Here is a 27552-nt window from a genome sequence, read left to right as displayed (position 1 = left end):
CAGGACACCAGGTTCCATGGCAGGGAGACCGTTCTCAAGCTACTTCCTTCTTCCTCCCTCAGCACCAGCTGCCCTGGAGCAGCAATTGCCGTAAGTGCAACTCATGTGACGCCACAGCTTCCTGTGCATTTCTGCTTCGGCTGCGGGTGCAGTAAGTGACACGCCGGGTGCTGTGCTCCGCGGCTCAGGCTTCCCCTTGCTTGTCCTGTTCCAGCCTTTCTGGAGAGAGCGCCATGCTGCGCCGCAAGCCATCCAATGCCAGCGACAAGGAGCAGGCGCAGAAGAAGAAGGTGAGTGTGAGAAGTGCCTCTGCCCACTCCAGCAAAGGGCAGCCCACAGCCCAGCCGTGACCAGCCCACCAGCTGCAGGCTCTCTCAGTCTCTCCCCTCCCCCAGGTCCAAGCTCTGAGCAGCTCCATGCTGCCTGAGGGTTCATGGCCCTGACACTAGATGCTGGCAGAGCTGACCGATCCAGCCAGTTCCACAGAGGGATGGTCTCTCATCAGACCCTGCTGGGGTGGACGGCGCCAGCCTGCGCCCCACAGAAGGACTGTGCTGAGAGCAGACCCTCCCGTGATGGTGGGTGGGAGGGTGACTAGTCTGGACAAAGACCCTCTGCCATGTCCGGGGCTGGCAGTGAATTGTGGAGCTACAGGAATTAGAAATGGCAAAGTCCTCTCGGCCTTTGGTCCCACTCATCCCACTCCCTGGGTGCTGCAGGAATGTCTCCAGGGTTTGGTCCAGGCTCGACTGCTTAGTGGTAAGCCATGACCCCCATCACCTCTCTGGGGGAACGACACTATTCCAGTGCAAGCAAAACGTTCCTGATATTCAGCCTACATTTCCTCTGCTTGTGTCTCCCCATTGCATCTACTTAGCTGCTCTCCACGCATCTCCCTAGATCCCCCTCTCCCACCCTTCCCTTCCCCCTCAGGTAGCACTCGGCAGCACTGCTAGTCTCCTTGGCCACTGCTCCTGGTTTCGCAACCCCACCTGATCACTGGGGTTGCTCTTCTCTGAGCTCGCTCTCATTTGCCAAGACCTGTATGGGGCCGAAGAGCTCAGAACTGACAACGGTGCAGGGTGAAAATCCAATGCTTGGCTTCTTGCTCCAGGGGCCAGTGACCTGGCATTGGGATCCCATGGTGACAGTGAGGCAGGAGGATGAATCCTGCTGCTGGGGCCCTGGGTTGTGGAGTTTGCCTTCGCTTGCTGGTCGGAGGTGGCCCCAGGCACCAGATGAGCTAGGAGGGTGAATCATATGAGTTGGAGCTGGGAGTTAGCAGATCCCAGCACTAGTGCATTGCGCTGTAGGCACTGCCACATTTCAAGGCTGGGGGGCCAACTTCAGCTGCCTAATGTCACTGAAGTCCATGAAGATCCCCTGGGTTTGCAGTGATGTGAGTGAGAGCAGAGTCCAGTCCTGGAACGATCCTGGCACGAGTGCATTGGAATGTGGCTCCTGCCCAGCGCTGAGTGCAGGGGTGTGAAAACCCCTGCTTGTGCATTTGTGGGTGGGGGGGATGGCACTTGTCATTTCCTTCCTGTGAGGGTGCTGAAGGGCTGGGCTGCGTCTGCAGAGAGCAGTATCTGGTCCGCTCTCAGGCTGGTGAGAAACTTTTGCAGAAACATCACCAGGGTTTTAGCTCATGGATCAAAGCCCTTCAAGGTGTTTGTGGTGCAGGCAATTCTAGGCTGAGCTGATCACGTGCTGCTAACCACTTCCTCTGGCAGCCTGCAAGGACTGGCTCCAGTGAGTGCTCAACACCAGCTAGCACGGAGCAACCTTAGGCAGGAGGAGGCTGAAGGAGACAGGGCTCCTGGGTTTGGCCATTGGTACCCCTTCCCCAACACTTCAGGGTCAAGCAGCCTGGATCTCCCTGATCCAGCAGAGTCCCATGGGGTGCAGTGGCCATGCTAGGCCAGTCATGAGGACAGGCCAGGGGGCCTGGTGTGCAGCCAGCACAGGCCTTTCATATTGGCTCCAGGGCCTGCCTAGAGCACACACACAGCGCCAGACTCATCTCCATAAGGGGCGGCTACAAGCATCGCCACAAGCCATTAGAGTGATACAAAGGATTTTCCCCAGGACATGCCTCCCCAGTGTTGTTCATGACCTACACACAAAGAAGTTAGATAAAGACATCAAATACTCCTGCTGGAAGGGTGCAGTGTAGCACTACTTTTACTCTTAGACACCAGACAGATCACACATGGTAATCAAAACCAGAGAGAAAGAAAGCAGGCTGCTCCCTAAGGCAGGAGACACTACTTACCCCACCTTGTTCTACTCTGACTTTGTCCAGAGTGACTCTGATCACACGCTTCCCTACAGAGTCCGTTAGACTGCAAGCAAGACCAAGAAAACCTCCACTCTAAAAGTGATAGCTTGCAATTCCAACACAGTCCTCAATACACCACAGCCAACTCCAGGATTAACCTCCCCAGGAACCTGCCCCTGATTAACTTCCCCAGGGACCTGTCCCCTATCTAATCTCCCCAGACACACTGCCCCCGACTGCACTTCCCAGGAACCCCAAACCCCGACTAACCTCCCCAGAAACCCACCCCCAATTAACTTCCTCAGGAACCTGTCCCCTATCTAACCTCCACAGGAACCTTGCCCTGATAAACTTCTCCAGGAACCCAGCACATATATAATCGCCCCAGGAACCCATCCCCTAAGTAACCTCCCCAGGAGCCCCATCTAATCTCCCCAGGAACCCTGCCCCTGACTATGGTTCCCAGGAACCCCAAACCCCAACCAACCTCCCCAGGAACCCCACCCCCACCAAGGTGTAATCTCCCTCAGTCTCCCTCCTACTCCCCATGCCTCTGATTCCAATTTCTTAACGCACTCCCCCTTCCTGGCTGCCGTCACAGGCTCATTCCTGGCACCTCCATATTTTTATGTCTCCTGCCTGGGCCTCGTTGAGGGTCTACCATCTTCTCTGAGGCAGCCTGGCTTCAGCTCTATTGGAAACAATGAGGGATAGTGGCCATCTTTACTAGGGGAAGTCCGGGGCTAGCATTAGGCTGATACATGGTACTGCAGTGTATCCATCTTCCCCAGGCTGCCCTCTTGTTCTTCAGAGTCTCAGCTTTCAGTTTAAACAATAGTGCCTCTCTAGCAGTTACGGTTGTGACATAAAACTTGACCTGAACATAACTGGGGAGGGATAGCTCAGTAGTTTGAGCATTGGCCTGCTAAACCCAGGGTTGTGAATTCAATCCTTGAGGGGGTTATTTAGGGATCTGGGACAAAAATCTGTCTGGGGTTTGGTCCTGCTTTGAGCAGGGGGTTGGACTAGATGAGCTCCTGAGGTCCCTTCCAACCCTGATAGTCTATGATTCTATGACTGATGCAGCCATGTCTGCTTGAGTCTGCAGAGAGCCTGAGACAATAGCTCTGAGGTATGATCTGCCCCACTTATTTCAGTGGGTGGTAAGTCAGATGTCAGTGCTGATGTTGTCATTGTCAACACTGAACTATTTCAGTGCCCATGCAAGGAGAGCAGCCTGCACTGAGTGATGGTTCATTTTGGAGGTAGGAGCAGGTGGAGTTGGGAGATACCACCACTTGTTGTTTCCTCCTGCCACAAGGGAGCCCAGCCCAAGGGTCCCATGGAGTGCAGAGAGCTCACATTATCACCTTTCGGTGGCTACTGAGAGCAGCGCCTCATTCTGGCATCATGAGTGAGTGGGGCTTATTGTATGGGCGGAGCTTGGAAGAGTACCCACTACATTCCCCTCCTCCCCATAATCCCTGTAGGAGCCTCTCTGTCATCGGCAAAGACTGTAGGAAAATGGCAGCTATCTTGGCTGAGGGGAGCTTTGGCTTTAGTCCCATTGAGAGGAATAGGAGAAGGCAGTCATTTTGGATAAGGGCAACATTTCACAAGTTTGAAGACAACAAATCAGGAGCTAATGAGAACCCAAATCTGTCCTCCCCCAACACTGTGAGAGTGGGCAGCTCTGCAAGGGAGAGGATGAGGAAGAGGAAGCCACTATTCGTGTTGACCTCAGCCAGATGAACGTGGGCATCGCCCCACTTTGGAGGTGATATATTGAGGGCAGGCAGTGGGCTCAGGAGTGTCTGTGCAGGGCTAAATGAGGGTTTGGTTTCCACATGGCATGGGAGGTTACAAGCCTCGTGCAATCAGCAGCCCTTGGAAATATCTATCCCCCCACTGCTGTCCTGGCCCAGGAACGACAACCCACCCCTGCAGGTGCTAGACTCCCCTGCTACCTATGGGGCACTCTGCGGAGAGTCTGTCCCTCCAGTCTGACACAGCAGGCCCTTGCAACAGCCCTGCACAGAGTGAATGAGACATTAGGAAGTACCACATCCTTCCTCCTCTCACCATGGAAACAGGCCCTCTCTGGGGAAGGCAGGGCAGGCTGAGGCAGCATCATAGCAGCAGGCCTCGCTGGGCATCCCCTCCCCTCTCACTGCCCCACCCTCCACTCTCACTTCCCCTCCTCTCAGGGGCCTAGGCTCTTAGTCCTCCGGCCCTACTTTCCTTCTATAGCTGTTGGCACCCTGCGTTCCACCACCCTCGCCGAGCCTCTTACTGACGCTAGTCAGTCACTTTCCATTTCCCCATTGCTACTGGCATTGAAACTCCTGCCTGACCCCCCTTTACTTCCAGTGAGCGCCATCCCCTGCCAAGGCTTTCTCCAGCTGCTCTTCCAGGCACTTGGCATTCCCAGCACCTGCCCCCTCCGCTTCACTCACGGACGGGTGGCCTAGCGCCAGCCCCGCGTGTCCCCTAGCGTCAGCCCCATGTGTCCCCACTGCCTCATTGATAGACTGGTCGCCTAGTGCCAGCCCCTCGTATCCCCTCCAACTCACCGACAGACAGGTCGCCTGGCACCAGCTCTGCACGTCCCCTCCGACTCACTAACAGACTCATTGACAGGTAATCTACTGCTGGCCCCCCGCGCGTCCCCTCCGACTCAGCGATAGATGGGTTGCCTAACACTGGCCCTGTGCGTGTCCTCTCTGACTTACCGACAGATGCGCTGCCTAACTCAGGGTCTATACCTGTCTACTCTGCCTCACTGACAGACACCATCTCCTAGCGCTGTCCTCCTATGTGTCCGCTCCAACTCATTGACAGACACCATCCTGTAGTGCCAGCCCTGCACGCATCCCCTCTAATTCAACACTGGATACTGTCCCCTAGTGCCAGCCCCATGCACGTCCTATCTGACTTGCTGACAGATGCTGATCCGTAATGCCAGCCCCATGCATGTCTCATCTGACTCCCTGACAGATGCTGATCCATAATGCCAGCTCCATGCACGTCCCATCTGACTCCCTGACAGATGCTGGCCCCTAGCGCCAACCCCGTGTGTGTCCCCTTTGACTTGCTGACAGATGCGTCACCTGGTGCTGGCCCCGCAAAATGCCCGGCTTATACAGAGGAGCTGCTCAGCCCAAGAGGCTAGAACTTAAATTCTTGTCACCATAATCAAACTATAGCCTGACCCAGCCCTACTTACTCACCACATCCCACAAACAAAGCCAGATGAGGCTGCAGGGCCATGAGTTCCCAGGAAGTGCCAGGTGCTGGAGGAAGTGCACTCAAAGGAAAATACAGCTACTCACTGCGCTGGTTTTCATAGAATCATAGAATATTAGGGTTGGAAGAGACCTCAGGAGGTCATCTACTCTAATCCCCTGCTCAAAGCAGGACCAACACCAACTAAATCATCCCAGCCAGGGATTTGTCAAGATCCTCTAAGGATGGAGATTCCACCACCTCCCTAGGTAACCCATTCCAGTGCTTCACCACCCTCCTAGTGAAATAGTGTTTCCTAATATCCAACCTAGACCTCCCTCACTGCAACTTGAGACCATTGCTTCTTGTTCTGTCATCTGTCACCACTGAGAACAACCTAGTTCCATCCTCTTTGGACCCCCCCCACTTCAGGTAGTTGAAGGCTGCTATCAAATCCCCCCTCACTCTTCTCTTCTGCAGACTAAGTAACCCCCGGTCCCTCAGCCTCTCCTCGTAAGTCATGTGCCCCAGCCCCCTAATAATTTTCGTTGCCCTCCGCTGGACTCTCTCCAATTTGTCCACATCCCTTCTGTAGTGGGGGGACCAAAACTGGATGCAATACTCCAGGTGTGGCTCACCAGTGCCGAATAGAGGGGAATAATCACTTCCCTCGATCTGCTGGCAATGCTCCTACTAATACAGCCCAATGTGCTGTTGGCCTTCTTGTCGACAAGGGCACACTGCTAACTCATATCCAGCTTCTCGTCCACTGTAATCCTTAAGTCCTTCTCTGCAGAAACTGCTGCTTAGCCAGTTGATCCCCAAACTGTAGCGGCGCATGGGATTCTTCCTTCCTAAGAGCAGAACTCTGAACTTGTCCTTGGTGAGTCTCATCAGATTTCTTTTGGCCCAGTCCTCCAATTTGTCTAGATCACTATGGACCCTATCCCTACCCTACAGCGTATCTACCTCTCCCCCCAGCTTAGTGTCAGCTGTGAACTTGCTGAGGGTGCAATTCATCCCATCATCCAGATCATTAATAAGGATGTTGAACAAAACCGGCCCCAGGACCGACCCCTGGGGTATTCTGCTTGACACCTGCTGCCAACTAGACATCAAGCTGTTGATCACTACCCATTGAGCCCAACAGTCTAGGCAGCTTTCTATCCACCTTATAGTCCATTCATCCAATCCATACTTCTTTAACTTGTTCGCAAGAATACTGTGGGAGACTATATCAAAAGCTTTGATAAAGTCAAGATATAGCACATCCACTACTTTCCCCATATCCACAGAACCAGTTATCTCATCATAGAAGGCAATCAGGTTGGTCAGGCATAACTTGCCCTTGGTGAATCCATGTTGACTGTTCCTGATCACCTTCCTCCCCTCCAAGTGCTTCAAAATGGATTCCTTGAGGACCTGCTCCATGATTTTGCTGGGGACTGAAATGAGGCTGTAGTTCCCCGGGTTCTCTTTCTTCCCTTTTTAAAATATGGGCACTATATTCGCCTTTTTCCAATCGTCCAGGACCTCTCCCGATTGCCACGAATTTTCAAAGATAATGGCCAATGGCTCTGCAATCACATCAGCCAACTCCCCTGGCACCCTTGGATGCATTAGATCTGGACCCATGGACTTGTGCATGTCCAGCTTTTCTAAATAGTCCTTAACCTGTTCTTTCACCACTGAGGGCTGCTCACCTCCTCTCCATACTGTGTTGTCCAGTGCAGCAATCTGGGAGCTGACCTTGTCTGTGAAGACCCAGGCAAAAAAAGCATTGAGTACTTCAGCTTTTTCCACATCATCTGTCACTATGTTGCCTCCTCCATTCAGTAAGGGTCCCACACTTTCCCTGACCTTCTTTTTGTTGCTAACATACCTGTCGAAACCTTTCTTGTTACCCTTCACATCCCTTGCTAGCTGCAACTCCAATTGTGCCTTGGCCTTCCTGATTACACCCCTGCATGCTCTAGCAATATTTTTATACTCCTCCCTAGTCATCTGTCCAAATTTCCACTTCTTGTAAGCTTCCTTTTTGAGTTTAAGCTCACCAAAGATTTCACTGTTAAGCCAAGCTGGTCGCCTGCCATATTTGCTATTCTTTCTGCACATCGGGATGGTTTGTTCCTGCGCCCTCAATAAGGATTCTTTAAAATTCAGCCAGCTCTCCTGGACTCCTTGCCCACTCATATTAGCCTCCCAGGGGATTCTGCCCATCAGTTTCCTAAGGGAGTCAAAGTCTGCTTTTCTGAAGTCCAGGGTCTATATTTTGCTACTCTCCTTTCTTCCTTTTGTCAGGATCCTGAACTCAACCATCTCGTGGTCACTTTCTAAAGCTCTGGTTGTTTAGTCCAGTGTGTAAAATCCCCCCAAGTGGCACACACAGACTCCTTCCAGCAATGATGGAGAGGCACATTAGCTTGATACTTTTTCTAAAAAGAGGCTGTAAAATAGCCAATGTGGTTGAAATTGTCACCTTCTAGCTTCAGTGTTAAAACCCCATTGAGATGAATGGGGCCATTCCCGCCTCTCAGAGCTCTCATTTAAGGTTATCCACAAACTCCGGGAGACAGCTGTGTGTTAGTGTAACACAGGGATGGTTTTTTTGTGAGCAGATAAACTGGAAATGCTATTTGCTGGCCCCCCCCCCCCCCATTAGATGCTTAAATTCTACAGAAATTATAGGCTTGCTCCTAGGTTGCAGGGTAGGCCCAACCGCCATGCACCACCGCTGTCCCCTGCCCATCTGCTTCTCCCGCAATGCTAGTGTTTCGTTTGCTCTTGAGCCTGCAGCTGGGCCCTGGGCTGACAGCTCACTCCCCCTCCTCCCCCAATGCACCCCAGACACTGTTCCCGAACCAGGTGCTGCACAGCTCCATGCAGCCCAGCTTATGGTATTATTTATAGTAATACACCAGCTGCTTGACAGTGCTATGTGTGAGCCAGGGATATTTCCACACAACTGGAAATACCATGTCACTGGGCTTCGGACCCAGCTGGAGTTTTTTTTGGGGTGGGTGTTAAAAGCAAGTCCCTAGCCTTTATGGTTGCGCTGATGGGGCATGTACCCCACACTGTCCCTGAAAGGGTTAATAAAGGCATGAGAGGCCACTTATCTGGCTGCACCTGGAGGTGGCACAGGCTCACACAGGCAGGAAGGTGAGAGTGGAAAGGGGCTGTGGCAGTAGAGAGTGAGGAACTCTGCAGTCACTCCATAGGGCCAGTGGGGTGACCTTGGGTTCCTCCTCTGAGGGGGCAAATCCTGGCAGGAGGCCAGGAGAGAGAAAGCAGCCCCTGAGAGTAGAGCAGCCCCAGTAGCAGGATTTGGACAACCAGGGAGAGAGCCCTGGGAGGTGCCCTGTGGAGCAACAGTACAGCAAAGAGGGAGACAAGGCCCAGGCTGAGGAGGGCTGAAATTGGTTTGTGTCTCTATGCTTAGTTTGGGATTTTCATTAGGGGACCCAGAGGAAAGCCTTGGGAGTCCTGAGAAGGGATAAACCGTAGTGAAGGTTGTGAGCACCATGCAACCCAGAGTAGGGCCAAAGACCCTTTGGTGAGGAAATTGGACTTTCTGTTACCCTAGAAGGAGAGGACTGAATTGTGACCTGACCGGAGAGTTGAGTGGCAGGAAGAGGCAGATTACCAGAGGACCAGAGCGGCTGTCGGCAGGGGGGCGTTAGGCAGGGAGAGAGCTGCTACACAACACCCTGCCATGAGGAGGCACTGTAGTGGTGAGGGGTCTGAAACCCACAGCCTCCAGGCTGTCTTCACTACCTCCCTGGAGGAGCAAAGTACAGAGAGAACACCTGGGTATGCTGGGTGGGCTGAGCAAACCCAGGGGTTACAGCACAGCTGTCAGCTAGGAGGCTCACTATACAGCCAGGATCATCACTCCAGGCTCACCTCCAGCCCCTCATACAAGCTGGCAAAGTCTTATTTTCCGGTATGTACACATTACAGAAGGGAACAAGGACCTTTGCTCACACCTGCCAGGGACTGAAGACTTTTATTGCCAGTTGCCAGGATTATGGGGCTTTTTGATCGCAGCAGCCAGCCATTGCAGAGGACAGCCTGGAGGCTTGGCTTTCCCAGGCGCTCCCAAGCAGGCAGGATCTCGGAACATCAGGACAGATCAGGCAGCTTTGGGTATTGTTAGATCACCAGTGCAGAGACTGTCCAAGGGGTGAGACCAGCAGGTGCAGGCTTACAGCAACTAATTGACTGACTGTGCTGGCACCACGCAAATCTGTGCTTTGAGATGGCAACCACCCTGTGGCCAGGATTTCCACACTAGAGAATGCACTAGAGAACAAACACTCCCTTGGCAATACAGTTTCACTTTGCAGGTATAGCCGTTGCAGTGCTGCCAACCCCACGCATTCCAAATCATGGGGCAAGACCCCAAAATCCTGAGATAGGCTTAAAAATCCTGAGACTTTAAAAAAATAATAACGTGTGTCTGTGTTTTTCCCCTTCTGGTTTTTGGGCCTTTGGGAATCATGTTTTCAAGCTTTCTCTTTAACCAAGAAGGCTAATGGAGCATATGGGAATAGGGTCATATCCCTTTAAATAGTTTTTGCTCTCTACTGGTGCCGTCTGTGTTCTTGAAACTGCCAGCCACCAGCCAGAGCAGCGGGACGTGTGTAAGGAGGCCTGGCATGGTGTGGCCATTTGGAGCCCACCATGCCCAGCTGGCTCGTTCATATGACCAATGTTGTATAAAGAGCACAACCTGCAGTGACTGGTGGTGAGGATGGGACCCTGATCCAGGAACACAGGACACTAGGGGCTGAGTGACAGTGAAATTGCAGCTACTGTGACTATGAGTGACGGGCTCATGTAGCGGTTAAAGGCTGTTTGGGGAAAATTGACTTGTTTGGGAGCTCAGCAAAGGCCTGGTCCACCTATAATGAGAAATGACGAAACAAGGTGGGGGTTTTACTGAGTGCAATGGGGCCAAAACATATTGCATGCTGCATAGCCTAACAGTTCTGCGTAAGCCTGCAGCCAAAGCAGTTGTTGAGATTCTACAAGATCCCCTGTTCCCCAAAGCCACTGGGTATTGCAGAGCCTCTGCTTTTATTAACAGAATCAAAAGGGGAAGGAAATGATTCCAGATTCCGTGGCTGAATTAAGGCCATTAACAGCATTACTGCTTTGGAGCAAGTTTCAATGATGCATTAAGGGGCTGGCTAGTGTGTGGGATGCACAATGAAGCAATCTGAGAACAGCTATTGACTGAGACTGAATTGACCCTAAAACCTGCAGTAGAAGTTACTGTATCAATGGGCACAGCTACAAGGATGCCAAGGAGCTTCGACAGCCTCATATCATCTGTGCAGCAACTAAAGTAGGGAACAAGGAGGAAGTACAACCTGAAGAGCACCCAGACCCTATTATTTCTTTGTGTGAAAGAGTCTTTCAGTGACTCTTTGGGTCAAGAACAAACCCTACAAAAACTGCAACAAATTGGACTCTGAAGAGAAAATGTGCAGGTCAACACAACAGCCCCGTCCTGAGGGCAATGCCAGAGATTTGAACATTCATCAGTTTGCAAATGACAGCCTGGAGTCCAGTGACAATGTTACAGCATCACTACAACTGTTAAATGTGGAAGACCATAACGGATGGATTTCTTTACAAGTGGAAGGAGTAGGAAATTGAGCTTGGTACAGGGGTCCGCAGTGTCTAATTTTAGAGCAGGATTATTAGAGACAATTTAAAGTGGTGAAGTTGTAGAAAATCTCGGGGCTACTAAAAACACACAGGGAGAAATCCTCATTTCCTGGGCATTATTAAAGTGAAGGTAACAGCTAACTGTAAACAGCATCCGCTAAACTGCAGAGTTAAGAGAGTTGTATGCCTGACAGAGGACAGCCCCTAAGTGCACTCTGACACAATGGACAGAGAGGGTGCTGGTCCCCAGACTACCCCATGGCTTTTCATGAGGCCATAAAGCTTTTGGTATCCAAAGGGGCCCTTCCATACTGTGGTGCATCTTTGCCTGTAAAATCAGTTGGTGACATTTCCCTACGTGAAACAGGAGAAGTGAGATTTCTCATGTGAGCGAAGATCAGAGGCGACAGAGCAGGGGCGGGAAGAGGCAGAGCAAGGGCAGGGCCTCAGTGGAGGGGGCGGAGCGGGGCCTCAGGTTGGAGAGGGGGCACAGCATCCACTGGTGAAAAAAAAGTCAGCACCTGTGGTTCACACTGGCCATTGGAAGTTGCAGGTAGGGATACTGAACTGAACCAGACAGTTGATATGTTCTATATAGCACAAAGTGAAACCTTGCCTGCAACAAATGCCAGGGGACAGCAGGAAAGTGTCTGACATTACAATCAGTAGATGGACTCATGCACAAAAACAGCTGTGTCCAGCTTTCTTTGCTCACAGGGAACAGTATCTCAAGGTTGCCTAATGTGTGGCACCAGAGTGTTATTCCTACAAAGCTCAGGGCCCGTGTATTCCAAGAATTACACGAGGCCATTTGGGACTGGAAAAGAGAGTCTTGGCCAAGAGTGTGTGGTGGCTGGAGATTGATGCACAGAAAGAGGAAATGGCAACATGGTGAGATGTCTAAACATGCTCCACTGAATCCTTGGAAGTCATCAGCTATGCCATGGCAGTGACTCCATGTTGACTATGCTGGATCACTTATAGGGCATACGTTTGTGATTGCAGTAAATCACTTCATCTTCTAACCTTAGTTCTTTCTATATTAGGTCGGCTCTTCGATTCTTCTTCTCTATTCCAGCCTGCCTTGAAGCAGTTCCTCGGAAACTCCACCATTAATCAAATCATTTTGTAGAATGTTCATCCATCTAGTCTTGGGTCTTTCAACCCTTCTCCCACCTCCACTTCTCAGTTTAATACCCTGTTTCCTACAGACAGATGTTCCTAAGGAATAGGGTGATCAAATGGGCACACATAGTCACACCCTACTGCTCAGTTTTCACATGGGAGAAAAAAATCTCCATAAAGAAACACCTGTAATAATTGATGGAGACCTGAAGTGACACATCATAGACCGATCCTCTGCCTTGTCTGGTAGATGTGACTCTGAGCATGCCCTGGAGTTGACATGTAAACCAGCTCTTGAGCACACATTCTGCAGGACATACTACACCAGTGATGCCTGTTGAAAACACAGAGCTACAACAAAGTCCCAGTAACTTGTGACCGCCCTAGTGTGTAAGGGAACAGGTGTAGGCAGTCTGGGCTAGTGGTCACAGCTGGGCTGCAGTCTACTCATCAGGGATGGGAGTCACCAGGCTGTAGTTGGAGGAATCGCAAGGCCAGGTCAAATAAGAGTCAGGCTCAGAGTCAGGCCAGGGTTGGAGACCAGAGATGGTACCAGATTAGAATCGAGAGGCAAGAATCGGGGTCGAAGTCTGGCTGGAATCGGAGGTCACTCTAGTGGGGGGCAACAATCCCCAACAGACTAGGCATGTTTGATGATATTTGCACCCCTCCATACCCATGTGTTCCCTTTGTATTATTATTGCTGTGTGAAGAGGAAAAGCCTGAACATCTGGACACATATTCTGTGTCAAGGCGAGCAGAGAGTCGCCCAGCGTCACCTGTCGCCCAGCGCTGGGGCTTCAGGAAACCACCACTGACTGCAACCCTTGCTAGAGCATTGTGGGAGTTGGGCAGCACTGCCATTGGGCTTTGAGTCTGCTGCCAGAGAAGCTCTCTGGGCACCATCCTACCAGGAGATGATTACCCTACACCGTGTGACAGGATGGTTCCACAGGCTGGGAGAGACCTGTGTGCGGGGCTCTACCCGTCCCCACACAGGATGATTAGCCTGGAGAGGGAGCACACCCTGCCCACACAGTGCCAGGCCACGGATGCTGCAGCTACCCTGGAGCCAGCAACGGATGGGGCTGCTGGAGGGACAGATCCAGATAGCTCCTCCTCTTTGGGCCTGATTCTCCCCTCACATCCTCTGGTTTTACACCACTGACTACAAATATACCCAGGCATGAGAGGGGGCCCAGGGAGTTAGATTACAAACTCCCTGGAGCAGTGTGGGTCCTGCAGGCCCAGCAGCCACTTCATGGCAGCAGCAGGTAGTGAGGAAGGGGCTGGCTAAGGGTCAGAGCCCAGCAAACTGCAGCCTGTTCCAGCCTGGGAACGTGACCCTGGGAATGGGCCGCATATTTTCTGTCTAAAGTGCAGCCGTTGAGCATGATCTGAGGCTCCTTAAAAAGCACTTGGTGCGTCTCCAAGCAAAGGGCAGAGGATCTGTGGCTGTGTGTTCAGCCAGCTAAAGGGAGCAGGGCCCAGGGCATGCCCTCCCCCCACCAATGTGGCAGTCGATGGGGCTTGGTGCCAAGAGAAGCAGCAATCAGGGCAGGGGAGAGAGGATGAGACAGGAGGGACAGCGGAATGGACATTAACTGTATTGTACAGCGCAGCTGCGAGGTGGCACTATGGCTCATACTGTATCTGAGCACACCACCGCTGCACCTGGCCACGCCTTGTGGGCTGCCCTGGAAGACAGTGCCTCTGCCCTCCAATAAAGGGAGCTTTGAGGGCAGCCTGTATCTGGTACCAGTCTGACCTGCCAATCATGGCCCTGCTACCCCCATGTCTGAGCAGTTCCTGCAGGATGGGAGAGTCCTCCAGCCAGGGTTGGGCCAGGGAGGGGCGGGGCGAGATGCTGGAAGTGGGAAAGGGCCTTGCGTGATGGGGACAGATCTGCTGAGTCCTGGTCTGTTCCCGGCCTGCAGTGAGGGCCAGGCTCCAGGGAAAGGGCAGAGTGTAACGCTGCAGAATGGAGAGGCCCCTGCCGACTGTCTTGTCGGGGTGGGCCAGCAGGCGGCTCTCAGCGGGAGGGGGCAGGCCCGGGGCAGCAGGCAGCTCTCAGCGGCGGGGGGGGGGGGGGCAGGCCCTGGGCAGCAGGCGGCTCTCAGCGGGAGGGGCTTGCTGGCTCATGCTGTCCCCTGCTCCCTCACAGCTCTCCCTGCAGCGCTCCAGCAGCTTCAAGGATTTCGGCAAGGCCAAGCCCAGCTCCCCCGTGGTGAGCGAGAAGGAGTTTAACCTGGAAGAGAATGTGAGTATCTGTGCCGCAGGGAGCAACTGACTGCAGTCACGGGCTGCCAGGCCCCATGGGCATCCTACCCTAGCCATATGTCGTGCCCACTCCCTGCCCTCAGGGAAACCCCTCCAGCCCCATCACAGGGGGGGACTGGTTCCTGCCCAGTCCCAGCTCCACACCAGTCCCTGCCTGCCCCAGGCCCATATAACCCCAGCCCTGCCCCACCCACTGTCCTCTTGGGGCCATATAGTCCCAGTCTAGCCTTGCCCCACTCACTGCTTGCTGCAACCTCGGGCCCATATAGCCCCAGCCCCACCCCACCCACAACCCACTCTCCCCTTGGGCTCCTACAGCCCCAACTCCACCCACCGCTCCATGCTCAGACACATATGGTCCATACACTGCACCCCTGTTCTAGGTAGACAGCTTCTCAGAAGAGTTGGAGGTGCCCACGACACTGACTGCTCTCTGCGTGGCACTGCTCCCAAGCTGGCACTTACCTGCTGGGCGCATCCCCATCCTTTCAACACAGGGACAGTGTGTGGCACAGGTGGACTCCCGGTGCTCACTGAAGACGTGCCTCTTCCCCACATTCAAGTGCCTGGGCTCAGCCGTGTGGGGCACTGAGGTTTCCCTGTGGAGGGTTCTGCTCAGGGCATCCTCCCACCCCCCAGGCGGCAGCCCAGCTGGCTCATCCTCCCTTGGTTTGAGGGGCAGAGGGCAGAGAGAAGAGCAGAGCACTCCCTTCTCTGGCTGTCCCCCATCCCTCACTGCCAGCTGTGACTGTCTCTGCAGATTCCTGAGGATGACCTGGCCAATGCACCCCCTGATGACACTGGGAAGAGCAGTGGCATGAAGCTGGGCAAGAAGTGGAGAGCTGTCATCTCCCGCACCATGAACAGGAAGATGGGCAAGATGGCGGTGAAGGCGCTGGCTGAGGGGAAGGTAAGGAGTACGGTGCCAGATCTCTGAGCTCAGATCCCCGGGTGTCAGCACAGGACAAAGACCTGGAACTCAGAGAACCCACAGAACAGAAAGGACCAGTGCCCAGAATGGGGCACTGGGCGAGCTGAGACAGAGCTGGTGCCAGCTTGGCTGCCAGCCCGGCTCTTCTCTGGTGGCTCCTGTACAATCGAGATTTTCATTTCCCAAAGCAGAGTTCCCAGCCCTTCTGATTGCAAAGAAAACCTCATGAACATGACCAGGTAAGCTAGGGCCTGCCTGAGCCTGCAGGGGGCAGCCCACCCAGTAACTCCCTCCCCAAGGGTAGTTAACTCTGGGGCCTACTGCTGACAGTGTGATAGCAACACTTTCACTGCTGCTCCTTTTAGGAATTGTGGGATCCTGAGCGAGACTCGAGTACGAACATTCTTGCCTGTCTGACCTCTAAACCCCTGCGGGGGAGGGAGGTCCTCTTAGTTATGCCTCCAGTGCAGGCATGTGGAAACAACTCCTGCTCTGCCCCGGTGCATAAGAACAGATAGCACCCACATGCAGATGGTGGTGGGCAGGGGACTCCCCGGCTGGCTCAGGCTACCTGTAGTTGGGGCAGAGGGTGCTTCAGCCAATCTGTATCTCACTATTCCTGAACCACTGTCCCATTCATTCACCTCACCAGCTCCCCTGAGGCAAGGTACAGGCTAGTGGCTACATGGTGACCAGGGTAGTTGTGCCTGGGGTCTGACTCCCCTCATCCACAGAGTGCAACACAGTTTATTTGATCACTCAGGCTCTGTTGCTTGCCACCCTTCACTGGACAAGTACCCGTCAGATGAGCTGGCTTGTCCCCTCCCCTCCTCGGGCTCACCTGACTGGCCCAAGGTTCCCCATGGGCTGGGCACCTTTGCCCCCACCTCCAGAGCTTGTTTCGTGCCAACCTCTTTTCACCTTTGTCCTCTGCCCCAGGCTGGCTTCCCATAGCTCTGTGCCCAGCTTTGGATCGGGTTGGGTTTCTGCTCGCTAAGCCATTCTTTAAACTCTAAGAGCAGTGTCTACATCCTGGAGCGTGTACTCCCCATACCAGCCATCCCCTCCCTGATATACTCGCCCGGCTCATTGCAACTTTAGACTAGTTCTTAGCAGGCCTTCTCTGAGCCCCTCGCTGTCCCTTTCTGTAAGCAACAAGAGTCATCTGAAACTTCTGTAGCAAAGTGATTTTAAACTTAACCAGCACTCTTCGTCTGCCCCGTGACTAGCCCGTGTCCGCTGAAGGCTGGGTGGACAGCATGAAGCTGTCGGGCCACAGCAATCCGAACAAAGGCAGAGGAAACGGAATGACTGGATTGGGAGGTGGAGGGAGGCGCTGACAGCTCTAGGTGGACACTTCCCATCCACCTACCTGGACCCCCCCCCTCCAAGCAAGTGAACCAGGAAAGTGAACAGTTTACACCCCTGGCCCCTCTTTACTCCACCTCTCAGCATCACTTGCTGCCAGGAGAACCCCCGTCTGAAATACCTGGACCCCATTTTCAAGCCCCAGGAGGCCCAGGTCTGGGGATTCCAGATGGTGATGGCACTTGGAGCTTTCCCATTGCTCCTTTCTGTAGCAGCTAGCCCGTGTGCTCAAGGCGGCTGGACGCAGGAAGCCAAGCCGGGGCCCTTGTTACATTGCTTTTGTGACAGTACCAGCCCCTCTGGCACAGCCATGCTGCAGCCTTGCAGCCCCTCTGCCCCAGCCTGCACTAAATTGCCTTGGCCTCTACCTGCAGGGAGAAGTGGGGGAGGAGGGCTCCATGTCCCCCATGTCGCTGGACGGCAGCCTGGAGGAGCCAGGCCTCGAGAAGATGCCCTTGTCGTACGTGGAGCTGGAAGAGGATGTGCACACACCACTCAGCCGCCAGACATCCAGTGGTGAGCACAAGGGCCGTGCTGCTCAGTGGGAGGGGGCATTTTCACATGTCGCCATGCTCCCAGCTCCCCTCCCATGGCCAGCTCTCCCCAGGGACCTGTGGAGGCAGGAGAGGGCCCACCCCCAGCAAGAAGGGCAGAGGCTAGAGCAGTCTCAGCCTAGCCCACATGGACACAGCACTCTGTCACTCTCTGGCCCCCGCTGCCTGCCCCAGGGACGGTGCAGCATGAGGGCCAACACCTCCGCCACCCTTTGGCCTCAGCCTGCTTGGGGCAGAGCCCTGGCCGGTGAGCTGCCCCAGGCGAAGGTAGGAGAAGCCACACCCGTCTAGCGTAGCCAGAGATGGCTGGGACACTCACACTACCATGGATGCAGGGGCGCGGGGCTGGCTCAGTTCACCTAGAGTGCATGTCCCCTGCCTTTAACCTGCCGTAACCAGGCTCAGAGCCACACGCTCAGGCTCCTGAGTAGACCTTGCGGCTCCCCCCACACCCCGAGGCTGCAGAGCCCTTGCTGCAGCTGGCACCCAACCATGAACACAGGTGGCCTTAGAGCTGTGTGCAGAACCGGGCTCAGATTCATTGGCACGGGTTTGTAATTGCAGCGCACATATATGTGCCCTTTGGGTTGCCAGGTGTCTGGTTTCAACCAGAACGCCCAGTCGAAAAGGGACTCTGGCAGCACCGGTTGGAACTGTGGGGGATGGCGCCTGTGGGAGTGAAGGCAGCACGCACCCCACAGAGCTGCCTGGCCGCCCCTGTGCCTAGAGACTGCAGGGACCTGGCAACCATTTCAAACCCCTCATACCTGGCCCCACCCCAAGGCAAAGCCTTCACTCCCACCCCAAACCCCTGCCCCAGCCTGGAGCCCCTCCCACAGCCCAAGCACCTCAGCCCCAGCCTCCCCCAGTCCACCCCCGCAGCCCAACCCCCTACTCCAGCCTGGTGAAAGTGAGTGAGGGTGGGGAACTGAGAGCGACAGAAGGAGGGGGATGAAGCTAGCAAGGGGCGAGGCCTCAGAAAAGGGGCAAGGTGCTGGGTTTTGTGTGATTAGAAAGTTGGCTACCCTACATGCCCTACACACTGCTCATGGAGTTGTGGAGGTGATGTTGGGCGGCAGAACTTCACGTCAGGCCCTCAGCAGCCTCGTCCTGGCTCCTGACCCCGTGCTGCGAGAAGCAGCTGCGCTTTCCTTCGCTGTGCAGAGAACAGGCAGCAGCAGCGCCCAGGCGGTGATGGTCCCTTGCAGAGCAGGGAAACCCAGCTCTGCCCACCGGGGGGGAGGGGCACCCCGAGCTTGTGTTAGGTGTAGGTCTCACACGTGTCACTGGAGCTCTTGCTCACTGGGAGTTGGAGGGTTGTGGCAGGCATAGTAGAAACAAACTCCTAAGCCCAGCGCAAATGACAGCAGCACAGTCACTTACCACAGTCAGAGGCTACCCTTGGGCAGGGCCAGCTCCCAGGGAAGGGAAGCAAAATTCCTGGCCAGGCTGGCTCAGCAGGAGAGGCTGACATCTTGCCCTTGCTGCAGGGAGTGAACTGGGCTGCACCAGTCCCTGCACCACAGGCAGCAATCGTGACAGCGTGAGGCTGGAGGAGCCCAGCCTGCCCTACAGTGGCCCTTTCTGCGGGAGAGCCCGGGTCCATACAGACTTCACGCCCAGCCCCTACGACAAGGACTCATTGAAGCTGCGGGTGAGTAAGGCCTGGGCGGCTGAGAAAGGAGGAATGTGGGTGCAGAAAGAAAGAGCGATTACTGAACACACAACCACCACCGCTCCCTGCTCGCTTGCCTCAACAGGCTCAAGTCATGGAGCCAGCGCTCCCTGGCTCAACTGGAGGAGCTTCTGGGGCCGGGGCTGGGCCTTTACGATAGCTGTCCTTTCTCCAAGTGCAAACGAAAACAGAACAGGAAGGGCCCAGGTCTCCTTCGGCAGCGCTTCATGTGTCATTCCCACAAGGCACAACCTCCATGCGACTCCCATGCCACAAGGCACCAGACAGTGTGAACTGGGACTAACACCCCTCTTCGGGCCTGGCATAGACACCCTGCAGCTGAGGGGCTGGACAGGCCCAGCTGCTAGGAGAGTCTTCTCCAGTCTTGCGAGGGCCTGCATTGCAGCAAGCAGGATCACCCCCTGTAACCATCACAAAGGCACAAGCCCAGGCTGTCCCCCATGGCAGGCAGGGCCGGCTCCAGGCACCAGCCCACCAAACATGTGCTTGGGGCGGCGCCTGGAGGGGGCCGGCGCGGCGCTCCGCCCGAGAGCGGGGCCGCGACTGGGCTCGCTGCCCTCCCCGTGGTGCTCCGGCCGCCGGGGAGAGCAGAGCCACAGCGGGCTCGCTGCCTGCTCCCTGGCCGCTCGGGGAGAGCGGAGCCGCGGCGGGCTCGCCGCCCTCCCCCCGGCGCTTCAGCCCGGTCAGGGATTGCAGGCCCATGGTCGGGCTCAGCGCCCCCCCCTGCCCTGCCGCCGGGGGGGGGGGGGGGGGGGGGGGAAGTGTGACGACAACAGGACGACGGGTGGCTTTGCCTAGGGTGGCAAAAAAGCCAGAGCCGGCCCTGATGACAGGCCCCTCCTGGCAACTCCCTGGGCAGCACAGAGCTCCGCTGCTGGGAAGTTAGCTCTGGTGCTGGCTCTGCTGCCCCCGCCAGCCACCACCATTGGCTAACAGGCCATAGAAAGCTCAGCCTTTGTAGCCGAGCTAGCACCCAGCCCTATAATCAATCCTGCAGCACAACAGAGTCGGAGAACAGCTGGCTCCCCAGGGGCACAGGCCCAGAGCACCACAGAGCTGCTGAAATGACCCTAGCCTCTTCCCCATCCTCCCAGGAGAAGGGGGGAGGGGCTGGGTCAGGGGCACACCTTACTCTGCCCCCCCTCATCACAGCACCTGAGCATCGTGCAACTGGATCGCATGGGTTTCTGCTCCCACCTTCCAAGCAGCAGGGCCGTAGTCCCAGCGTACATGGGGGATCAAGGCCTAGAGGGGCTAATGGGCCTGTCCAAGGTCCCACAGGGCCTCTGTGGCAGAGTAGGGAATTGAACCAGGGGCTCCCAGTTCCTAAGCTAGTGCTCTAACCACTGGGACAGCCTTCCCCAGGCTAGGCCAGGGTGCTACATGGGCTCTTGGGAATGCTGCAGCCTTGGCATCAGGGCAAGCAGCCTCAAACCAGTCTCTCATTCCCAGAGGCAGAGAGGATGCTTAGAGCCACCTTCCACCCACGGATACCGGGCCTCGGTCCAGCTCTTCTGCCTCAATCTCTGCTGTGTGCTCCCACTGGCTTAGCAAGTCGGGTCTCCCCTGGCGCTCCCACCCCCGAGCAGCTGGCTGGCACTGTACTAAAACACCAGCACCTGGCTGAGCCCCATCTGGCACCAGAGGAGCTGACCAGTGATGCCAATAGGGAAAATGTGGGGCAAAAAAGTCTGGCAGAGGCAGTCCCGGCCTTCACCTTCCTCACTGCAGGGGTAGGAGAGAGGATGACACCTACCCCCAACTGTGGGAACCCTCCCTGGGCTCACAGCCGCAGGCGGGCTCCAGGGAACAAATGCCAGTGCCTTTGCCCCCCACAGCATGTCAGCGGTACTGCAGGGGGCCAGGCCCCCACCCAGCTCCTACCTGTGCCGCTGCTAGGGGAGCCTATGGGCACAGACCCAGCAACCACAGCACAGGTAGGACAAGCCCAGCCCCGTCCCACCTGCCCAGGGGTAGAGATTCTCAAAGGGATTCCTCTTCATGTTTGGCCCAGAAAGGGGACATCATCGGGATCATAGAGAAGCCCCCCGTGGGCACCTGGACGGGGGTGCTAAACAACAGAGTGGGCTCCTTCAAGTTCATCTATGTGGACATCATCCCCGAGGAGCCGGTGCCAGCCCGCAAGAGCCGGGTGCAGAGCAAGAGCAAGCGGCCCAAGCCCAAGACCTTACACGAGCTGCTGGAGCGCATAAACCTAGAGGTGAGAGCCTGGCTGCGGGCTCTGGGGAAGGGGAGGACAGGCAACCTGCACACAGGCACCAGCAGAAGGGTGACCATATGTCCTGTTTTGGCCAGGACAGTCCCTTTCTTAAGCCCTGTCCCAGCCAGCCTGACTTTTTTGGCAAAAGCGAGGTGCGCAGGAACGTGGGGGGTGAATGGGGATGCCAGCCGTGCCCAGGAAGGGAGGCAGGGCTTGAGGGAGCAGCGATACCGACACCAGCCCCAGCCTCGCTCATCTCTCATATCAGCAACAATTCTGCCAACCTGCTCCATCTGACCCCGGACCATTCAGTGCAGCCACACCAAACGCAGGGAATGCAGCTGCAGTGCATGGCATCAAAATGCTGCAATTCTTATCTATAGACCACAAAACAAACTATGGCATGTCCACTTAATCATTCATTCCTCATTATCATCACACACACCCCTTACTGAACCCTTCCCAGTGGCTATTGCCAGCTCCAGGGGGCAGAGTTAAGGTGGCCTGCGGGGGGCATACCTTTAAGTTTGTATTTCCTGATTTTCAGAGGTTTAAGTTTGTGTTACCTTAACTCTTCCTTTGGTGTTTTATAGAGGTTTCAGTTTAACCATTCTTGGTATATACTTTGGGGGGGCACAAGGCAGCACTACAGAGCCTCACCTCTGCATTAATTGATTAGGTAGTTAATTTAGTGTTTAGATTAAATTCAGTTTTCACCTGCCCTCACATTTTCAGCTCAAGGTGCCATCAGAGATTAGACTGATAGTGAGTAACAATGCAGTAGAAACTGCTAGGAGGTTTTGGCAGCCAGGCAGGGACAGCTGGAAATTCTGGCATCTGAGAAAAAAATGCATGGCAGTTGGGATTGTGGAATAAACACATCAGCTTGATCTATAATATATAACTAATGGAAGAAAGGGGAAGTTGATAGAAATGAATTTAAATAATAAGTTAGAAATTGTAGAAAACTGATAAGGGAAGCAAAGGGACACAAGGAGAAATAAACTGCCTTCAGAATTAAGGACAATAAGGAGTTTTTCAAATATATTAGGAACAAAAAGAATCCTAATAGTATTGGTCCATACTACATGGAAATGGTAGAATTATCAAGAATAATGTATAAAAGGTTTCAGTATCTGAGGATAAATAATGATATAGCCTCATCATGTGGTAACAATAGCACTCTTTCCATTCCCCTAGTATCTGCGGAGGATGTTAAACAGAAACTATTAAAGTCAGACATTTTTAAATCTGTACATACAGATAACTTGCATCCAAGAGTTTTAAAAGAACTGGCTGAGGGGCTAGCTGGGTGTTAATGTTGATTGTAATAAGTCTTAGAGCACTGGGGAAGTTCTAGAAGACTGGAAGAAAACTAATGTGCCAATTTTTAAAAAGGGAAAATGGAATGATCTGGGTAATTATAAGCCTGTCAGCCTGACATTGATCCCACCCAGATAATGGAGTGGCTGATACAGAACTTGATTAATAGAAATTTAAAGTAGGGTAATGTAATTAATGCAAATCAACATGGCTTTATGGAAAACAGATCTTTTTTTGATGAGATTACAAGTTTGTTAATCAAGATAATAATGTTGATGTAAGAGACTTCTGTAAGGGATTTGACTTGGTACTGCACATTTTGATTTAAAAAAAACAACCCTAGAATGATATATCAAATTAACATGGCACACATTAAATGGATTAAAAACTGGCTAACTGATAGGCCTCAAAATGTAACTGCCTGTAAACAGGTATTTTTCCTATCTGACCCTTTTATCAATGACATGGAAAAAAGTATAAAAATCACTCAAAAAGTTTGCAGACGACACTAAAATAGGGGTAGTAGTAAATAATGAAGAGGACAGGTCACTGATTCAGAGTGACCTGGATTGCTTGGTAAACTGGGCACAAGCAAACAATACATGTTGTATTCATCTGGGAACAGAGAGTGCCGGCCATACTTACAGGATGGGGGACTCTGGCCTGGGAAGCAGGGACTCTGAAGGAGATTTGGGGTTGTGTTGGCTAATCAGCTAAACACAAACTCCCATGATGATGCTGTGGCCAAAGGAGCTAATGTGATCCTGGGATGTATGAACAGGGAATCTCAAGTAGGCGCAGAGAGGTGATTTTTCCTCTGTATTTGGCACTGGTGTGACCGCTGCTAGAATCCTGTCTCCAGTTTTAGTGTCCACAGTTCAGGAAGGATGTTGGAAAACTGGAGAAGGTTTAGAGAAGAGCCACGAGAATGACACTGGATATAGCTACACTGCACTAAAAGACCCATGGCACCATGTCTCAAAGCCTGGCCAAGGAGCTGTGGGGCTAAAAAGAGCAATGTAGATGCCTCCCCCACAAGTCTACTCTGCTATTTTTAGCCATACACCTGAGTCAATTGAGCCAGGCTCTGGGATTCAGTGCCATGGGATATTTTATTGCAGTGTAGACGTACCCTAAAAGCTTAGAAAACCTGCCTTAGAAACACAGACTCAGAGAGCTCAATCTGTTTAGCTTAACAAAGAGAAAGCTAAGGGGTGACTTGATCCCAGTCTGAGTACCTACATGGGGAGCAAATCTTTAATAATGGACTCTTAAGTCTTGCAGAGAAAGATCTGACACAATCCAATGGCTGGAAGTTGAAGCTAAACAAATTCAAGCTAGAAATAAGGCATAAATTTTATGTGAGAGTAATTAACCATTGGAACAATTTACCAAGGGTCATTGTGGATTCTCCATCACTGAGCATTTTTAAATCAAGACTGGATGTTTTTCTAAAAGATCTGCCCTAGGAATTATCCTGGAGCAGTTCTCTGGTCTGTGCTGTACAGGAAGGCAGACTAGATGATCACAATGGGCCCCTCTGGCCCTGGAACCTACAAATGTTCCTGTTAATCAAATTGGCAATGAAATAGGTAATACTAAAAAGGGTGAAAGGCCATGATAAAACCAGCATCAGCCCTTGGAGTAAGGGGCCATTCAGTACCCACTCACTGCAGTGGTCACACTATTCCTCTTTGCATGGGGATTTCTGCAACCCCATGTGCTAGGAACAGGGTTTTTAAATGAAAGCCAAGATCCTGGAGCCCTAGCCTGCCCGGGGTTAAGCTCTCAGCAGAGGCATACAAAGGCTAGATGAGTGTCCCCAGGGATACACGTTCTACAGGCGTAGCTGTTGTGTGAGTTTGATTATCTCTGTCCCCAGGAGCACATCTCCACCTTGCTACTGAATGGCTACCAGACACTGGAGGACTTCAAGGAGCTGCGGGAGACCCACCTGAATGAGCTAAACATCATGGACCCCCAGCATCGTGCCAAGCTGCTCACAGCTGCTGACCTGCTGCTGGACTATGACAGTAAGAGGCAGACACCTGCTCTGCTACCTTCCTGCACCCAGAGACCCCTCCCCTGCGGGCAGTTGCTCTAAAACAGCCTGTAAGCTCCAAGCCAGGTCTGGCCCTTCCCTGGAATCCACTTGCTGCTTTGGGCAGACATCCACCATTCAAAGGCATGGGAAGCAGAGGAGCCTGCAGGTGGGCTGTATCCACTGACTCTTAGCCACTAGGACAGACTTCCCCTACACAGCCCCAGCTGGCAGCCAGAGCCAGGAGTGTCCTGCACTTTATCACAGCCAGTATTCAAATTACATCCCCACATGGCAACTGCTCTTCCAAGGAGCCACCCCAGTGCCAAGCAAGGGCGAGCCACCAGGAGACATCCCAGCTGCAAGCTGCTCTGTGCCTCTGGGGGAGAAGCAGCACGGGTGACAGAATAAGCCAAGGGGCCTCACCCAGTGCAGCTGGCTAGACTTAGAGCAAGTCACATTTAGTTACCCAGAATGCCTCTGCACAGCCCCTGAGCATGCAGGGAGCAGCCTCACCCTCCCACCCCCAGCTTGGCCCAGCCAAGGGCAAGCTGGGCCCTGCTGAGAGCTCCCTGGGAAGCAGCCCATGCCCTCCAGCCTCTAACACTTTGGCTTCTCTCCCCCATGCAGCGGCCAGTGAGGCTGAGGAAGGAGAGAGCTCGGAGCTGCAACCTTCCCCCTCAGACCCCAAAGGGGACATTCCCCGCGACTCTGGCTGCTTCGAAGGATCTGAGACACTGGAGAGCGGCCGGGACGAGGCAGAGCTGAACAGCACAAAGGAGCAACTTCAGGCCTTCTCTCTAGAAGAGTCCTTCTGAGCTTGCCCCCTCCTTGCCCCAACCTTCCCAGCACTACCCCACCTCAGGGACTTAGCCTGCAGAGCAGGGAGGACAGGACACCCCAAGGGCACTCTCTACCCCCCTGACCAACATCTGGGGAGATTCCTGGACCACAGGTGACCACCCCCTGCTCGGGACAGTCACGTGAGCCCTGCAGGGGAAGACGCTGGGGCTGTTTTATGGTTCCACGGGGCAGCTGCCGAGGTCCCCACCCCAGGATACATCTCCCCTTTGGGAACTGCACAGGACCCCTCTCTGCGCTCCTGTCAAAGACAAAGGACCTGCTTCTGCAAATAGCTCAGCCTTCAGCCTCCAGCCTCTCCATTAGAAACTCCAGTCTCAGAGCCTGTGCATTAGCCACGAACGGGTGTTTGTCTGCCCCTCTGCCTGGCACCCACCGTCATCTGCCCACACCCTCTGCCTGGCCTTACCAAATGGCCGAGGCCTCAGTCAGCAGGACACCCTTTGAATAGGAAGGATCCAGGAAGTTCCTGGGCAATGCAAAGCCAAGCAGTTTAGCTAAGAGGGCTGTGCAATGGGAGATGCCCACTTGCAGCTGAAGCTTTCAAGCATCAGAGGCTCTTTGCGACGGAGGCTACAGGTAACCTAGGATCTGGTGCTAACAAGGCAAGGGAGCCGGGCACCAAACAAGAACTGAGACCGTTGTGTTTCTAACGCAAGTCTGGGGGTGGTGGAGGGGGGAAAGGCAACAGAACAGGGCGATGGGTGCCACACAGGATCCTCACCACTCAAGACTCAGTAAGCGCTGAGAGCAGGAGTCTGTAGCCTCCCAAGCTGGCATTTCTCAGCATGGGGCGAGTCCCTTGCGGGGCAGAGCCTAGCCATGTGGGGACCAGCTTGGCCAAAAAGCAGAGGGTTTGGTTCCAGGGGCTTTGCTGCTCCTTATCACAGAACATTGAGTTACTAGAAATATGGCCAGGCTGCAGCAGCTCCCCCCTGCCAAAGGCCTGGGCCAGCTCACTGCAGCAACTGACCAAGCCATCGCTCCATCCTGCCACACCCACTGGGGCCAACCTGGCTCAGGCCAGCGGCAACTTGTTTGGGAAGGTGGAAGGAAAGGCAGCACTCTGTGTCAGAAAGGCCCTGCATTGTGCTCACAGCATTCCCCAGTGTCAGTCCATTCTGCCTTCGTGTGGGCAGAGTCCTCACTTTGCAGCAGGTGCTGTGCATCAGAACAGCTGCCTTGGGAAGGCACACATCCAGTGTGCCCAGAGGAAGCCGATACTGAGTTGGTTTGTTTGAAACGATCCTTGAGCAGTTATGGGCCCGGAGACTGAGCAGCAAGAGCCCCCTGTGCAGAAGAGAACAGGGGCGTCCCCAACAAGAATTCATGTGTTCCCTACAGAGCCCACACCCCTGCTCAGGGCTGTCCCTGACAGACTAACACTGCAGCGTTGGGGCCAGGGCTGGCTCCAGACACCAGCTTAATAAGCAGGTGCTTGGGGCAGCCAAGGGAGAGGGGCGGCACTTGCGGCAATTTGGTGGCAGCAGGTCCCTCACTCACTCTAGGAGCAAAGGACCTGCCGCTGAACTGCCGCCGCCGATCTCAGCTTTTTTTTTTTTTTTTTTTTGCTTGGGGCAGCAGAAATGCTGGAGCCGGCCCTGGTTGGGACACACAGATTACAGAAGCAGCCGACAGAGGCAAGAGGGTGCTGCGTTAAGAGCAGCAAGAGCCCACCTGGCTTTAGAAAGCTAGCAGGCTGGGTTCTAGCTGGGGCTTGTTCCAGGGCAAAAGGGCTGGGCCAGCTTTGGCACAATGGCACTGCACCAAGAGTTCTTCGGTTAGCTTATGTTAAAAGGCCAGGAAATCGTCTTGCACTGGAGCTGCACCCATATGCTGTTACCCACAGAATATGCTTAGTGACTGGGTAATGGGCCAATTTCAGTCCTGGAGTAAAGGGCTACAACACCCACTAATGCTGATGGGAGATGTATCTGCTTACAACAGTCACCTTTGGCCCCGTGTCT

The 27552-nt window shown here is 54.0% G+C and overlaps 1 protein-coding gene across 1 annotated transcript; it reads left to right on the top strand.

Annotated features, from left to right (window-relative positions):
• Nucleotides 1-233: 233 nt before the first annotated feature.
• Nucleotides 234-27102, top strand: SASH3 (SAM and SH3 domain containing 3). The gene is made up of 8 exons (XM_034782535.1): nucleotides 234-290; nucleotides 14475-14570; nucleotides 15351-15500; nucleotides 17264-17405; nucleotides 18934-19097; nucleotides 21154-21360; nucleotides 24566-24716; nucleotides 25355-27102. Exons 1-8 carry the CDS (start codon nucleotides 234-236, stop codon nucleotides 25540-25542), a joined length of 1155 nt encoding a protein of 384 aa, XP_034638426.1. The 3' UTR covers nucleotides 25543-27102.
• Nucleotides 27103-27552: the final 450 nt, after the last annotated feature.

The sequence above is a fragment of the Trachemys scripta genome, chromosome 9, assembly GCF_013100865.1.
Source record: "Trachemys scripta elegans isolate TJP31775 chromosome 9, CAS_Tse_1.0, whole genome shotgun sequence".
NCBI classification, from domain to species: Eukaryota; Metazoa; Chordata; order Testudines; family Emydidae; genus Trachemys; species Trachemys scripta.
Note: the sequence above shows the minus strand (reverse complement) of the source record. Positions and strands in the feature narration are given on the sequence as shown.